General features: G+C 38.2%; 1 protein-coding gene across 1 annotated transcript in view; it reads right to left on the bottom strand.

The window, feature by feature from the left end:
• The window catches only part of clasp1a (cytoplasmic linker associated protein 1a), a 162700-nt gene that overhangs the window by 94503 nt on the left and 49727 nt on the right, over window positions 1–18470 (bottom strand). The window contains exons 3-7 of the mRNA XM_061926336.2: window positions 14742–14820; window positions 13867–13970; window positions 10579–10670; window positions 8988–9063; window positions 5489–5586 (exon numbers count right to left, since the gene is read on the bottom strand). Coding sequence (XP_061782320.1) covers window positions 5489–5586; window positions 8988–9063; window positions 10579–10670; window positions 13867–13970; window positions 14742–14820 — 449 coding nt within the window. The remainder of the gene's footprint in view (window positions 1–5488; window positions 5587–8987; window positions 9064–10578; window positions 10671–13866; window positions 13971–14741; window positions 14821–18470) is intronic.

The following is an 18470-nucleotide window of genomic DNA, read 5'->3' as shown; positions in this document are numbered from 1 at the left end:
GCAATTTGCCGTACAAAGATTCAGTGACATGTCCCTAATACGCACACAAATGGACTATAGTATGTTGTAGGGTTATGACATTTGGATTATTTACAGCAGGCATGAGCAAACTACAGCCTACACACCATTAATGGTCCGTTAGGCTTTTAAGGCCGACCTAACAACAAAAGTATTTTATTCGAACCCTTCAACACCAATGCTGTCATGGGCGACAGGATTTGCTATTTTCTAAATAAATTAAAATTGTTTCGGTGTGTTTTTTCTGTATCATTAATCATTCTGTATCAGTATTGTTATATACAGTATTACCAGTAGTAATGATGTAGTGCAGTAAAACTCCAGATGGTTAGAATAATTTTTGTTTCAAAACGGAAATTATGGTAAAACTATGTTTAATTTATGTATTAATGGTCATAGTGTCGGTATTTTCAACAACAAATTTTTAGCACTTAAACTACTTTTCGTGACCAAGTAGCACGGTAGTGTCCAAAACAGTTGCATTCTCTAAACCTTAAACACATATTTCCCGTGTTACGTGAATTACCTGTTCTCCCGCCGATCACAGCAGAGACTGATGTGTATAAAAATATGCCCACACATTGTTGTAATTATCACAAATTTGAGAACACGCATTAAAGTATTTCTCAAAATCAACACAACATTTGCTAGCTAAGCTTGTCATTACAAGTCCCTTAGAAAGCAAACACAGCATTAGCATTAGCTACCAAGTTTTCTTTTGGTAAAAAGTATTAACACTGTGTGTGTGTGCGTGCGTGCGTGCGTGCGTGCGTGCGTGCGTGTGTGTTACTTTAGTCACTTAACTTTAATCAGACCACAACAATGAGGTGGTTAAAAGAAACAATTGTAACTAAAGAATGATACACAATGACAGATTAGACAAACTAAAAATGAGAAAGGTACATTTATTACAGAAAGATGACCACATCTGCAACTATAACACAATATGTATGTAGTACAAGCCTTAGGGTTAGAGGTTATAATGATAAAGTTATAAAATTATAAAATCAATTGAACTTATCGGATCTGTTTGTATTCATCATATAGCAATGACTTGAAATAAAATTTATTTACACAAAAAAACTAAAAGTTATGATGTAGTTAAGCTACTTTTGGCATTTTATTGTAATTTGGCTTAGCTACATTTCTCTGGTGGGTAGTTTCATTGTAGTGAAGCTTAATGTGACATAACTAAACTCACAAAATTTCCAAGTAACTTGCCAAACACTGTTTACGTGTGCATGACGAATCATGCCAAGCCCTGACACACCTCTTCCAATCGTGCCAGAGAGGGAAAGCGTACTGACATGAACTAGCTAAACATTGCTCTGTGTAAAGTCAGTCCAAACACGGTACGACAGGCGTAGTGTGAGCACACAAAAGAAAATACCGTATTTTCCGCACTATAAGGCGCACCTAAAAACCACAATTTTTCTCAAAAGCTGACAGTGCGCCTTATAACCCGGTGCGCTTTATTACGATTCATTTTCATAAAGTTTCGGTCTCGCAACTTCGGTAAACAGCCGCCATCTTTTTTCCCGGTAGAACAGGAAGCGCTTCTTCTTCTACGCAAGCAACCGCCAAGGAAAGCACCCGCCCCCATAGAACAGGAAGCGCTTCACCCGCCCCCGGAAGAAGAAGAAAAAACGCGCGGATATCACCGTACGTTTCATTTCCTGTTTACATCTGTAAAGACCACAAAATGGCTCCTACTACGCGACAAGGATCCGGTTCATAAAAAGACGCAATCTCTCCATCCGCACACGGATTACTACCGTATTTCACAGCAACTGATATTCCTGTGAACCGCACTGTGGAACGGGAGCACGTACGGTGAATATTCGCACCACAGGGAATGAGAAGTCATCCTTCACTGTGGTTCTAGCTTGCCATGCTAACTTCCACCCATGGTGATATTCAAAAGGAAGACCTTGCCAAAAGAGACCTTTCCAGCCGGCGTCATCATAAAAGCTAACTCGAAGGGATGGATGGATGAAGAAAAGATGAGCGAGTGGTTAAGGGAAGTTTACGCGAAGAGGCCGGGTGGCTTTTTTCACACAGCTCCGAAGGCGAACACACCTTCACTAAGACGGGCAGATAGCGCCGGTCGACATACGCCAACATCTGCCAGTGGATCGTAAATGCCTGGGCAGATAGTTTCGGTCACAACTGTGGTCCGAGCTTTCCGGAAGGCAGGATTCACAGAACTGCTGCACAACAACAGCGACACTGAATCCGATGACTTCGACGAGGCGGAGCCGGCCATTTTTGGATCCCACGCTTGCGCAACTTTTCAATTCGGACACCGAAGACGAAGAATTCGAAGGATTTACGAATGAAGAATAACTTCAGAAGGTGAGCGCTATGTTTATTTTGTGTGTTGTGACATTAACGTTCGAGCAACATTATGTTGCTATTTATTGCTCTACACCATTTTGAATTTTACTATGTTTGTGATTGCACATTTGCGTACATTTTGGGACAGAGTTGTTAGAACGCTGGTTTTCAATATATTATTAAAGTTTGACTGAACTATCTGACTGTTTTTTTGACATTCACTTTAGCGCAGCGTTTTTTTGACATTCACTTTAGCGCAGCGTAGGCGCGGCTTATAGTCCGGGGCGGCTTATTGGTGGACAAAATTATGAAATATGTAATTCATAGAAGGTGCGGCTAATAATCCGGTGCGCCTTATAGTGCGGAAAATACGGTAATAGAATATTAGAGGTGCTGTATGTTACCAGTTCAAAATTACACTTTTGAAACCCAACAATATTAACACCACCACCAATGGCTAAAATGTTATCAATAGTGATTTAAAGCGGAACTGCACTCTTTTCGTTCACAATCATTATGCAAGACAAGAACACATATGTTTTTCATTTTAATGCAATCTAAATAGTAAATAAATGTGATCAAAAGTCCACTTACAATTGAGCCTATTGAAGCCGCTCTATTATTGATGTTGAAGATGTTCTACGAGTCGGTGGTGGCGGGCGCCTTCTTGTACGCCGTGGCCTGCTGGGGCAGCGGGCTGAGAGCGAGGGACGCAAACAGACTGGACAAGTTGGTAGAGAAGGCCAGTAATGTGGTGGGAGTGGAGCTAGACTCTCTGGCGGTGGTGTCAGAGAGGAGAAGTCTAGCAAAGCTCCTAGCCATTATGGACAACACCTCCCACCCACTACACTCGGACCTTGCAGAGAGAATGAGCACGTTCAGTGGAAGGCTCAGACTCCCAAAATGCAACACGGAACGACACAGGAGGTCCTTCATACCGACAGCCATCAGACTATATAATGCATATGTTCCTTGACTGCACTTAAATGTAGAGTATATGTAGAATATATTTATATTGTTTATATTTTATATATATAATATATTATATATATTATATTATGTTCTATTATTACTGTCTATTGTGAGCGAACTGTGGTGCTGAATTTCCCCCAGGGATCAATAAAGTACTTTCTATTCTATTCTATTCTATTACTATAACGCCCTTAAAAAACATACAAACACCTGCATTATTTATTGGCAAAATGGAGGAACTCGCATTGGCTTTGCTGTAAGCGGACTTTTATTTACGAGTTAGAATGCATTAAAAAAAATACATCTGTCGTCATGTCATTCATAATGATTGTGAAACATCTGCAGTTCCCCTTTAAGAGAACATATTTAATACATACATGTTTATATTTGTGACATTTAGAAGTCATACCATGTACAACACTTCCGCACAGACTGAATGAAATGTTGGGTTTGATTGGCTTCGTATTTAGTGTCTCGTGCGCGTGCCCACTGACAGGAGAGCTACTTGCAAATGAAAGGATGCAATGGCCACCGTACTGCTATTAAATAGGTGGGCGAGACAATAAATCACTCCAAACACTGCCCTTGCACCGTGGCTGTGTCCTTTTTCTTCGTGTGTGTGCATATCCTGAATTTTTGAACCAGGAAAAGAGCGGGTCACAATGATCGAACGCGAGTGCGCTCTAAATATCTACCTAACCGTGACATACAGTAGCTTTAACTTTTATGTTTAACTAAATATCTGGCACTTGTGAGAAACAGGAGTATACAGAACAGGTCGATAAAGTCTAGACATGCACTGAAGTCAGTCCTCAAACAGATCAGCTGATTAGCAGATCAACTTCAGTGATAAAACAACAACAGGTGTGCAAACGTCAGAAGCTACAACTTGTGTGCATGAAATCAAACCGTTGCAACATTTAAAAAACAAAAACAATATTTGCAAATAATTTGCAAAAAAAATACCTTGATGACCACATTAGCATAACCTGTCTACATGTCCTCACGTCATAATTTAGAGGTTCTTAACCTTTTTGAACTCAGTGCCGAACTTTTCCACTACAGAGGTGCCCTGGGCCCACTCAAGTATTAACACCGAATTAGTCATCACACTCTTTATGCAATTATTATTTCAAACCTACATACAGTTTAACAGGAAAAACCATTGTCAAATGATGTGCGTGTTACTCACAAAGATTATTATCAAGGTTTAGGTCAGGCTGATTACAAAAATAAATAATCAAATATACTGCAAAGCAGGGATGCATAAAAACTGATTTAAAATACATTTACATACAATTACAAAGTGCTAAAATAAATACATTTTAACACAATTAAAAATAATTAATAATGTGTGTTTAAATACACTGTCAATAAAATTGAAGTGCAAATGAAAATACAGCTTCACCACATGTGTCATAATTTTTTAGCTTAAAGGGGCTGTTTGCCGCTTGCTCACAGTTCCATTTTTCAAAGCAAACAATATAACAAGAACACCATTGGCTCGCTTATGTTACAGTTATTGGCTTAACAGAAAATATTGTTTTTAAAACTCTCTATACTTTTCACAATTACCAAGCTCGTGTAGTAAAAAATTTTACCGCCCCGAATAAAATGATTGGTGTCACCCACCCTGTCTCGTCAACATGTACGTGCAGGCAGCACGTGCACTAATACAAAAGCAGTCCAAGGGAAGCAACAAACAATTGCAGTCACGGTGTTGTTATGATGCTAACTATCCAAATTGGTATCATTAGCAAACAACCCCTAAAGCTAATGCATGTGCATTAGCTTTGCACGTACATATGAAGTTATGTCATTACGTCCTAGAAGCCGTAAGAGAGCGGGATATAACATTGGAAAGTTAGCGCCCTCTAAACATCTGTGTAAATGTTGCAAACAGCCCTTTTAAGAAACTTCTCGATGACTCTAGTCTGATATTGTTATTACTGCCCCAGGTGGTGGAAAAGTGTATTACAACAGAGTACCGCTGCGGCCCATATAGACCACAGCTGAGAAACGTATTTTGTTCCGGCCCTCTAGGGAGTGCTCAAGGCCCAACAATGGTTAGGAAACAATGTTCTAGATAACAGGTGCACTTTTGTACAAAGCAAAAATCCCTGAAGAAAAATAAATGAGAAAAAAAGACTTTTGTAAGTACCGTGACTGAGGCAGGCCTTTCTTGCTGAGATCCATCCTGACTCTCTCTCCCACATGTCTGTAGATCTCCACCAGGCTACTCATAGCGCCATCTCGAACCTAAGACAAACTTTTGTTTACTATTCTAAATGATACAGTACTTAAAGGTGCACACTTTAAGTCCGTTACCATTATGTTGTGAACACAAGGTTATTTTTTTTCAATTTTATGACAGAATAAATAAACAAATGTCCACTGCAGAGGAGACTGGTTTTCAAGAGGATCTGTTGACAACTACACCCATCCAATAGAATTGAACATCCGTTTTCATAAGCCACACTTTTTATAGGATTTTGCTTTTGACGAAAATGTTCGTCAAAATTTTGACCCAGTCTTTGAATACAGCCCCGGTCAGAGTGCGGCCAAATGTTGCATGTAACAAACTTGTCCAAGCATCATTCCGTGGAATGGAGTGCCCAAACAAATAATCCACGCCTTGGTGATTCGGCCTCTCTACTTTTTTTTATTGAGTACGACAGTAAAATGTGGTACCAAAACAAGTTGGGATTGATGGCACTTTGATAAAAGAGGTGACAAACACTATGTATTCGAGAGAGAATTTAACGCAAAAATACAAAGGTACTGTACCTAGTCATTCTCAGGTTACGAACCTCCTGAGTGCTAGTTGGTGAAGCAAATGTTAACGTAAACCCCATGAGATACGACCAAAACATCCGGCCATACTTGCTAGCATTAGCTTATTGCTATACTAAACAGTATATAACTAATGCTGTATATTTGTTGATATCAACACAAATACAATTCCTTCTTTTCCCTGTTTCAGTAATAGATTTGTATGCATGTATCGTGCTAAATATAGACATGTAAAAAAATCTAACTTTGCAACAAATATTCTGCTTGCCTGAAGGAAGAAATGAAATTGCTCACTTGACTCAAATTCTACAATATTGTTTTTGCAGTTTCTATTTAAACTTGCACATAGCTTTCAATAGCATTTTGTTTGGTCACCACACCCAGCAGCAACTTTCAACATTTTTTTAATTAAATTAAGAATTTAAAACATTGAGCAAAAGTTTACATGTAGTCATATATTTTCCTGATATCTGATCCAAACCCTACCTAAAATAATGAAACTTGACTTGGCAATTATCGGGATGTACTGTACTTTTGAAGGGGCTCTGACTTTTCAGGGTAAGAATGTACCCCTATGATACATGTGGCAAGTGGGCCCCCCAAAAGGTCCGAAATGCACCCAAATGGGCCGAACCTTAAACTCGTACTATTTGAGTGCATTTCAGACCTTTTGGGGTACTTTGAGACCTTTAGCGTGTCTGGGGGTTAGGGACCTTTGGGGTTAGAGGTTGGTCGTTTTTGGGGTTCTTTAAGACCTTTGGTGTTACGGTTGGTCCTTTTTGGCGTTGTTGTGGTTAAGATTGAACCTTTTTCGCAAGGATTTGAGAACTTTGGGGTGAGGTAGGGTTGGTACGTTTTGGGGGAATTTGGAACCTTTAAGGTTAGGTAATCCCAGAGCAGTGAACCTTTTCTCAATACAAATATATAACACCAATCCTATAATTTGGGTCCATGTGTGGCCTTTCCTGATGCCACACACTTATAAACACATATATATACATATAAATATATATTTTATATGTTATGTTATGTTATACATATATATATATATATATATATATATATATATATACATATATATATATATATATATATATATATATATGGGCTATCAAACCATTAAAATGTTTAATCGTATTTGATAGGTTGATTGGCAACACTAAATTGACTCTAGTGTGTGAATGTGAGTGTGAATGTTGTCTGTCTATCTGTGTTGGCCCTACAATGAGGTGGCGACTTGTCCATGGTGTACACCGCCTTCCGCCCGAATGCAGCTGAGATAGGCTCCAGCACCCCCCCGCGACCCCAAAAGGGACAAGCGGTAGAAAATGGATGGATGGATGGTTCATAGTTGACTCAAAATTAATCACAGTAATTGCAGAGGGATATAATGTTTCCTCATTCAAAAGTGTACTCTAGTCAGATCATTTTAAATTTTTTAATACCATGACTGGACAATTAATTTGCTTTGAAGAAAAGTTTTTAAACATTATGCTTTTTTTAAAAGCTCAACACAAAAAGGGTATAAACACGCATTTAAAGAAGAAGAAAAAAAAAAAAAATATATATATATATATATATATATATATATATATATATATATATATATATATATATATATATATATATATATTAGAGATGCGCGGTTTGCGGGCACAACCGCGGAGTCCGCGGATTATCCGCGAATCGGGCGGATGAAATTTTAAAAAATTAGATTTTATCAGCGGGTCGGGTCGGGTCGGGTCGGGCGATTGAAATTTTAAAAAATTTGATTTTAAATAGATTCAGGCGGGTGGCAGTTAAACCAATTCGGAAATATATATACATAGTTAAATGTTGTTACCCACATACGAAAAACGAGCAGGCACCTGCAGCATATGCCACAACAGAAGAAAAAAAAAAAAGAGATGGACACTTTTACGTAGCGGAGAAGGCCCCCGACGCCTCGCCGGGGTCCGGGACCGAGGCCCCTTCCCCCGAGAGGGCCCCACCGGGAGCCGTAGCTGAGGCGATCCACGAGAAGGGCCCGACGCACGTCCAGGGTCACCACCGCGCCCACACCCCGCCTCGTCCGCCTTCGCCGCGGCCGGCGTCACGCGCAGCAGGTAAGCAGCTTACCTGCCCGCCACCCCCGTGGCCGGGGGCTCGTAACAGGGGTCACTCCGCGCGCTCCGCCCGCACAGCTTACCTGCCCGCCACCCCTGTTGCCGGGGGCGCGTAACAGGGGTCACTCCGCGCGCAGTGCGCTCACGAAAGGGGTGGGGCTCACCCTGGTTGATATAGACAGCAGCTAGGACGGTGGCCATGGAAGTTGGAACCCGCTAAGGAGTGTGTAACAACCCACCTGCCGAATCAACTAGCCCTGAAAATGGATGGCGCTGGAGCGTCGGGCCCATATACCCGGCCGTCGCCGGCAGCAAGACACGCTTGGAGGTGCGCTCAGCGCGGCTCCCATATGATTGCGCACTGGTGTGCGTCTGGGTCGTGACAGCGTGGCACGCGAATGCTGCATTGGATCAGTCTCTTTTCTTTAACAGGCAAAAGCTTTATAACCTCACTAATGCCTTGCATCGTCTATATTAGATATATAACAACGGGCGGGTGCGGGCGGATGGCGGGCGGATGCGGTTCTGATCAAATGTTAGATCGGGTGGATTGCGGATGGTTGACGACTTTCTGATGCGGTTGCGGATGAAATAATTGCCTATCCGCGCATCTCTAATATATATATATATATATGTATATATATATATATATATATATATATATATATGTATATATATATATATATATATATATACATATGTAAACAACAATAATTTCTCAACAATAAAAAGCTGTATGCATTTGCGAGATAGCAGCCTTACCTGACTGGTGGGATCCCCCAATAGGTTACATATGTGCGGAACAATCTTACTGAGCGTCAGGCCATGGGCTCCATACCTGAGGACGAAAAAGTGTTCAGGTGTAATGCCTCATACTAAAAGTGTCCTCTTCTGGAATGTTCTCACACATGTAGTGTTTTTATGTAAAACACCTTGCCTTGTTTATTTTCTAATTCTCCTGTTAATTCTGCACCATTAGTCCTCCTGTATTAATTTGCTTTACAATTACATATTCTACCTGTGTAAATTCCAATACGTTAGATGGCAGTAGTGCATAGACTATGATGTTTTGCTGTAGCCAGGAAATAGTCTTTGTCATTAAGTTGTATGTGCCAGTCTTGTCTTTTATTGAGGCCTACAGTGTACGGTACTTATTACAAACCAACTGTTTAAGTGTAACGTGCATCTTCGTTGTAGTTTTCAATACCAAATTCGGAGGTGTCTAAATCACCATATAAAATTGATAATGCTAGTTAGTAGAATGTTTATGACGTATCCGAAGTAAAATGGCATCAAACTAGTACATTGTTAACAATTGTAGCCTTACTATACTTCTAAGCCCATTCTTTATTCCTTGTTGGCATGAAAAATTGTAACATTACGGCAAAATCTGCTTAGTGCTTGACTGCTTGTTTCTCAGCCAAGTGCTTGAGTCGGTCCCAAATCTGCAACTGGAAGTGATGTCACACAAGGTATCAAAAAACCCTTTATGTGAAATACTCTTGCCATCCTTTGTAACTGAGCTACTGTGTGGAACAATTTCTCTTGTGGATCAATAAAGTTTGTCTAAGTCTTGTCATGTCTGTGTAATCATGTTTTGTCTTAGTCATGTTTTGTTTAGTTTCTGGCTTTTTCACTCCCTTGTCTTGTCACATAGTTACCCATTAGTTTCACCTGTCATGTCACGCACCTGTTTTGAGTCACGCACCTGTTGTTAATCATGTCTGTGTTATTTAAGCTTTTCATTTTCTGTTGTTCGTCCTGGAGTCATAGCCTTTCTCACCCTGCTATCCTCGCATTTATGCCCCCTGTCACACTCTGTCCACGTCTGCACACTTCATGTCCATGCCAAGTAAGTTTGTTTATTATTGCCACAGTTAGTGTTTTTTATTGTTCATAGTTTTTTGCCCCCGTGCAAGTCTTTTGTTTTCATTAGTCAAGTTTGTACATCCGCCTTGAGCGCGCCTTTTGTTCTTTTGAGTGTTATTATTAAAAATGTATTTACCTTCAAGCCATGTCCGATCCAAATCCTTTTGCATCTTGGGAAAACAAAAACTCCACAGTCCAAGTCCTGACAAGTCTAAGTCCAAACAGTACCCGACAGTAACATAATTTGGTCGGTACCAATTAAAGTACCCATTTCTAAATGTAAACGTCATGAGTAATCCTTAGAAGAAGAGGGGAGTGTCATGTTAACATGGTCTTACTGTAACCCAGCCAGATCTAGCCTAGCCTAGCAAATAAATGAGAGAAGTGTGAATTAAAACTACAGAGAGAAGAAATTGCAAAAGTTGAAACTTGAATAAGGAATTATCTTCATGTGTTTGGTAATTGATACAAACTGGAGACTCACATATTCAATGTGGCAATAAGGCAAAGGCACACTCCTTCTCTTGTCCTGTTGTTCTTATGTTTGAAGCCTCCCAGCATTCGGTCCCAAACAAACTGCAACAACACAAAGGAATATCCTCATTACCAAGGCTATGAGCACAGCAAGAGTTATTTTTTTCTCTTGTCCACAAGCAAACGTAGGCTTTTGAGCTTGTGTGCATGTGGATGAGTAAAACAGATTGTTTTTTTCTTGTGTCAGAAGAAATGTGCCATATTATCTCATGTTAAAAAAAAATACTAACAGAAGTTATTGAGATATGCATGTTCATTTGTGCAGCAGTAGACAGCTGTGTATGCACTATATAACACAAAGCGGCGGTTAAAAAAACATTCATGATGTTTCCCGGGCTGCATTTAAATGAACACTGATTTGAATGTATACTTCATCATTGTATATGTTTTTCCCTGCTTTTTAAGTAACCTAATCAATACTAATAATTGAGATAATGCAAAAACAAGTTTTGCTTTTATTTGATCAAATACTTGTAGTTTGAAATGACACTGCATACACTGCATCTTACTATTCGCAAAATTATAATGTGTAAGTTGTTCTTTTTGGAACAGACATAATTTGGACTTTGTATAAAATTATTTTCAAAAAACGAAATAAAGAGCTTGTAATAAGAGGCAAAACATATGTTTTAAATAAAATATTTATATAAACAAAAAATGTAGCATTTCATTGCATGCAAATAAATAAATTCCAACATTGGACAACGATTAAGTACAAACCTAAATATTCTGTGTTAAATAAAATACTTCCGTAAATAAAAATCTAGCATTAAGAGGTCTCTATAGTTTAATCAGTTAATAAAAACAGGCTTTTCCACTTTTTGGGCACCACATTTTTAGCGACATGCAGAGTGACCGCGTTTGTGAACTTCTTTTTCATCTTATATGGTACCTTGCATAAATGATTCCACCACAATAATCTGCTTTTAAGCGGGAGTTTGTTTGCTGTTATGTTCTTGTTTGCCTTGTAAAGAGTTTAATTTCCCCCACTTGGCTGGATGTTTCTGTTTCAGATGCTGCAATAGGTTTGTTGCCTTTTTTAAACAAACTTTGTAGCGTGCAGTCGTGTGTTCCATGCCTGTTTCCGCAAAACCAAACCACTGACAACATTTGTATTTTCTTTGGAACAAACATCTCGCTCTTGTTTGCATTATCAATAGCCATGTTGTGCTATCTCTGCGTGTGATTCTCCGTAAGAAAATAAGGGGGAAGGCGGAAGCTACAGAAGCTCCTGCGTCAAAAAATATGATAAAGCAAGAAGAGAAAAACATAGATTTTAATTTTTTTGGATTGTCTGCAACAAAAACTTTAAATTTATTGATAAAATGGATTTATCACCCAGGCCTAGTACCGTATTTTTCGGACTATAAGTCGCAGTTTTTTTTTCATAGTTTGGCCGGGGGTGCGACTTATACTCAGGAGCGACTTATGTGTGAAGATATTAACACATTACCGTAAAATATCAAATAATATTATTTAGCTCATTCACGTAAGAGACTAGACGTATAAGATTTCATGGGATTTAGCGATTAGGAATGACAGATTGTTTGGTAAACGTATAGCATGTTCTTTATGTTATAGTTATTTGAATGACTCTTACCATAATATGTTACGTTAACATACCAGGCACATTCTCAGTTGGTTATTTATGCGTCATATAACGTACACTTATTCAGCCTGTTGTTCACTATTCTTTATTTATTTTAAATTGCCTTTCAAATGTCTATTCTTGGTGTTGGATTTTATCAAATAAATTTTCCCCAAAAAATGCGACTTATATAGGTTTTTTTCCTTCTTTATTATGCATTTTCGGCAGGTGCGACTTATACTCCGGTGCGACTTATACTCCGAAAAATACGGTATATGTTATACATAACTTTATTGATGAACGGACATGTTTTAATAACCCTAACCCTAAACTAAGACATTAAAAGTAAAATTTATATTCGAAGTCTTCCAAAATAACTGTTTGACTTCCGATACAATACCTATATGGAGCCTTGAGTTTTTGCCGAGACCAATATTGGTCAGATGAGATATCCGCAGGAATCATACAAACTTTTTTATTTTGTAGTGTGGAATGTTAGAAATGGTTAGATAAAGCGAAATTACTCAAACAGAGAACAAAGGTAGATATGAAAAACCTATTTATCGGCCACTAATCAGTATCGGTCGATTTTCATGTAAAAGTATGTGATCACCCTCGCTGATTAATTCCTTTCAAAATCGATAAAAAAAACCCCAACTTTTTAGTCCCTTAGTTGACTAGCTATTAGCAAATTGTGATTCTTCATACACAGTGTGGAGAGACGCCACTAAGTTAATAATTATCACCTCCATTACGGCAAATGATCTGTATTTTTTAGTATCTTAAGTATCATTAACAAGTATAATTATTAAGTATTAGGACGGGGCTAATCATGTCACACACAGAGAGCAAGCAGGAGCAGGCATGCTAGCTCACCTAGCTAGCAGCTATACTAGCTTGAAACAACAGAAGAAATAAGTGCATGGTAAAGTTGAAGAAGTGTAAATGAAAGTCAGTTACAGAAAGACAAGCAGTTATCAACATGAAATTAACAAGTACAGTTGCAATTTACATTTGTTCTAAAAAGAAAACAACTTCAGAAAAATAAATGTTGCTTAGAGTAACATGCAGTGTATGTTTATGCCATGTATCCTTGTAAATTATGTCTTCTTTAAAACTGCTAGTTTTTGACCGAATAAAAGCAAACATTTTTTCAATCATGCCATTAGTATTTATTGGTTTCTATAAGAGGTAGGGAAAAAAACGGAAAATATTTTTTTCCCCCGAGGCTTACCGGTAATACTATTTACACTATTATTAACCATTTGTAATGGACCTATGCTGTTTTTAAATTGAAGTGCAGTGGTAACTGTTTTGGCGACACATACTGTAGACTGTAGAAGTCATAATAAGTCATATTGTTAATCTCAAGACGCATTAGGTTGAATGATGCAGTTTGTTACTGCATACTTTCTAATACTCTTCTGCTTCCATACTTTGTATGTGTAAGATATAGAGTAAAAGACCAACCTTGTGTGCTTATGGGAGAACATTTAATGTTAACTGGCTGTTTCTATCGACGCGCTTATATCAAAGAGTTTAGATGCAAGACAATTAAATCAAATACTTGTAATTTTGCTGATATTGAACCAATATCTGAGACCTATATGAGATTTGCAAAACCCACGTTCATATCTGTTGATACAGTACCTGCGGAGTTGCAGCTTGTTCCATGATCTTCAACAGCAGTGCTTGGTCTTGTTCTCTCACTTGGTCTTTGGAATCCCCCAATCGATCAATAAGACTGGGCAGAACTGAGGCAACAACATATTTCAGACAAATTTCAGTTCAGATGTCATTATGTAAGCCATGTAACAGCATTCAATTACCCCAAAATATACACAGTAAGCACACCATTGATATTTGTTTGATGATAAGGGATGAATACAGGTGGTCCTTGTTATAAGTCATTTTGGGGGTTTGTGACGCACTCCAATAAGATAATGATACTGAGCCAAAGTCAAAACGTTTCGTTCTTTAGTGTTAACTTTTTTCCTTTAGGGTGTCTCCCAGGTATGAAGCAGAGCCTTCTAATGGCAGTGCATCAAAAAAAACTGAAAGCTGAAATTAAACATGGTAAAATGTTCAGAAAGTGCAGAAATCAACATTAGTTGCATGCTTGTTCAAAGCCGCCCAAACGCCGTGACCGTCATAGCAGATAAAGATTAGGGGTGTTTTGATACACTCACAAGAAGATTTTTTAAACATTACTTTTAGGAAAACTATAATGACAAAATATATGAGTGGACAAACATATTTTTATATGTACAGTATTTCATGTTTTTTGTGCACATAATGACTGACCTAGCTGTTCATTTAACTATAATTTAGGTATCAACTATGACTTATTGCACTATCACAGAAACAGAATTTGTACATAGAGCAAGGACCTTCTGTACTAATCAAATGGCTAAACAATCTTGAAGGGGACCAGTAAAGTTGCAGTCTTTTGTTCCAACATGAACAAAAGCAACAAAAATGTAAATTCTTCTTTTTGTTAAAAACGACAAAGAGGCTCAACTTACCTGTTCCCACCTGAGCTCTAAAGCGCTCTTGTAACCTGGTCAGTAAAGCAGAGAGCATGTCCAAGCCGAGGAGAGCCACCTTGTGGAGTCAAAGTATATGAAGAGTTGGATTAAACTTCAACAGCATATCAGCAACAGCTTTTAAAACATGACTTTGTAACTGTCACAAGTGGCTTCAAATTCTCCTTCAGCAGTCATTGCATCCCATAATAATACAGCAGCTTAGAAGAATATTCATACACCTTTAGCTTTTCCATGTGTTGTCACAGACATACATTTTATTGAGATTTTATGTGAAGACCAACAAAATTGTAATGTAGAAGAAAAATTATTCATACTTTTTTTTTTTTTTTTTTTTTACAAATTAAAAAAACGAAAAATGTAGTGTGCAGAAGTATTGAGCAACCAAAAAGCCTTCAAAAGTCGCCAGATGGTTGCGCAATGATCAAAGATCATACAGATCTGGAATAAAGTTGTTGAGAAGTTTTAAACTGTATTTGTCTGTATAAACTAAGGGTGTATAAGATTAGTCGACTTTGACGATTCGATTCGGAGGAGTCTAATTCGACTATCAACCTTACAATCAAATCGTCGGGACATTGAACCCACCCCAAGTTGAGTATCTAAGGCTCCGGGGTACGCACTCACGCAAAGACTTGATCTTCAGAACTTAATAGCTACTCAGGACTTGGAAGTGTTAAAGTTACACTTGGTCTAAACTAGTATGGCCCTTCCATTCCATAAAACAAGTCTTTTAGACACTAACTAGAAAAGTGAAACCACCACACAAAAGTTTTTGTGAGATGCAAATGAAAACATACTGTGGAGCTAGATTCAGAGAGACTGTGAACATATTCAAACTCAGAGACATCTAAGAAGAAGATTTTGAGGCATCAACCTACAGAAAGTTTTGCATTTAGTTTTTTTTTCAAATTTAAAACTGAATTGAGGAAAGAACAAGTATGCTGGACTCGCAGAAAACTAGACTGCACGTGTAGCCAAAGCTGTAGTCAAGGATAGACTGGATGTGTAGCTAGTGTCATCAGCATATACATGTATATGATCAAGCAGACTGTGATATCATTGACATAAATGCCAACCAGCATTAGACTCAATATAGACCCTTGAGGAACACCTTCAATAACAGGCAGGAAATCAAAGAAAGCTCAGATAAACTAAACCAGCATGGAATAAAATACTACTAAGTTCAACTACTTCCCAACATTTCTAAGTTTAGGAAACCATTAAGGAAACCAAGAGTTCAACATTGTTTTATTGTGTTTCTGCCCAGTGTGTTTCATAGTTTGCATTATTAGTGCGTGTGTTCTATAGTGGAAAGTCTTCAATTTGCCTTTTACAGAAACTACTGATGGGAATTAGAGGAAACGCTATAATCTGGTAGAAAGCATTTTTACCTTACGTCTAATATTTTCTGTGCATGGTTCCTGACAAACTAATAAACAAGTACAGCGAGACACCTAGTGGACTATATTCATGTAATAGTAGTCATGATTTTAACTAAATAGCAAACATTTACTGTTGTCAACTAAAGTCTAGTGACAGTGGTGGACAGGATATTATTTTCAGACAAACTGCTGTAATATAATGTAAAATGTAACAGTAAAATGCATAAAATGTTCACCTAATCTTGTATATTACCCCTAGCAACCTTGCTAGTACTATTACCACAACTCATTCCTTCCTTAATTAGTGGTCTAAAAATACGCCATAGTAATGGCTTTGTACGTACCTCGGTTTTAAGGTGGTGGTTTGGTTTATTTTGGGTACTCAAGAACAAAATGTAAAGCATAAAATTGCTTTGCTTTTCTGTAACCAACATTGATGGTTTTTAAAATAAAACAAAGAAATGTAAACTGAGGGGAAACTATTGGCTTCGTTTTGCTCAAACTGTTTTATGTAACAAAAGAAAATGAGTAACTATTTTCAATATTGTGTTGACAGTAGGGATGTAACGATATGAAATTTTCATATCACGGTTACCATTATTATCGCGGTATTGTTAAGTGTGTTCAAAAACTACTTATACAATGTAATCTTTTGACCAAGTTCCATTTATATAATTTAGATCAATTAAACAGGGGTATGTCGTTTCTTAATGGGGGAAAATGTTAACGTCTCTTGTTTTCATGTTAGCATTTAAGCAAGCAAGCTGAGCCAGTCAGTCTGTGAGCTTATCAAAGTGTGGTTATCAATCACTGTTTTTCGATTATTTTATTTTAAAGCAGTAATACCAGCAGTCTGAGGTTTTACCGCGGTTATTATCATTACCGTTTATCGGTAAATTTCGGAGTTGATAATTACACGTCAAAAGCACTTACCATGAATACATAAAGAAATGTACAATTGATAAATGTGATCGGTATTGGCCGATCTCCCTCATGAATGATTGGTATCAGAATCGGCAGCATAAAACCCCGGTTTGGAACATACTTAGTAATAAGTATTTATATTTGAGCATTAGTAGGAACCTCCATCTCAAACTCTGTGCTAGTTTTTGTTGCACTGCTTTAACATGACTGCTGTGGAAAATGATATCAAAACAACCAAGCTTGTCAAATAATCAAACTTTAAAAAGTGCCTTTCATACTTAAAAGAAATGCAACCCAAATTGCTTTGCAAACTTGAAAAAAATGTCTTTATGACCCACTTTCCCCCATCATTAGTCGCGCACACACACGCACAGATTAATACATGGCTGAGTAGAGGTAACCTGACTCTTGCCAGATCCTTGTAGTTCGCTGAGGTCCACACAAGGATTTGGGAGTTCTCAATAGGAGATGTATTTCAGAATGCGGGGCCTTGTAAAAAAAAAAAAATCATTGTATGTCCGTTATCTTGAATGACGTGTTACTTCAACCACTCACATCGAAATCAACCCGAGATGCTGATGAGAGCGACTCTGGGAAATCCAAACCCAGTCGAAAGAAGAGCCAAAAAATCCTTGCCACCAATAAATGCCTTCAAAACCGTTCTCTGTTCATCTTTTAAATAATTAATATTCGATAAATAGCAGAATCAATGTCAGCACACGACGCAGCGAAGGTGGCGTGCCGCCATTGTTGTTTGAATCAAACAGTCGCTTCGGCGCTACGTCAAATCTATGAAATCCCGCCCGGCGATCTTGATTGGTTCATTATTTTTTGCTATCGAGAAGGAATTTGCAATGCCTTCGAGCCCAGATCCTTGTGTGGAGCTCAGCAAACAACAAGGGTCTGGCGAGAGTCAGGTTAGAGTAGAGGAGCCAGGTGATGAAATACTATCACAGGGCCGTCTGCACCAGGATGTCACCAGACCACGGCCACCAGGATGCTGACACAAAGCACCCGGGCAGCCATTGCTGATAAAATCCCTGTGGCAGAGGGCTCCTGCCGAGGAACAGTAGAAAGTAAAAATTATAAAAAGCGTATGAACCAATAGCAAGGACTATGATTAAAAATAAAGCATAACATTTGAGTAAAAAATAGCATGCAGAAAAATAATATATGTACTTTACATGTTTAATAAATAAATAAATATAACTATAACAATTTAGCACAGATAAGACTAAAAAGTAAAGTAAGAGTGTTTCAATTGTCCACAATTGGTATAATTTGTTATTGCTTGTGATGTGCTCATTTTGGTATCATTGTTTAACATGTAATAGCAGTTCAATTTGCAGCGTTGAACAAACAAATAGTGGACACAAATGAAGTCTTACCAAAAAACAAC

Source organism: Nerophis lumbriciformis, linkage group LG31, assembly GCF_033978685.3.
Source record: "Nerophis lumbriciformis linkage group LG31, RoL_Nlum_v2.1, whole genome shotgun sequence".
NCBI lineage: Eukaryota > Metazoa > Chordata > Actinopteri > Syngnathiformes > Syngnathidae > Nerophis > Nerophis lumbriciformis.
The sequence above is the reverse complement of the archived record's forward strand: the minus strand, read 5'-3'. Positions and strand labels throughout refer to the sequence as shown.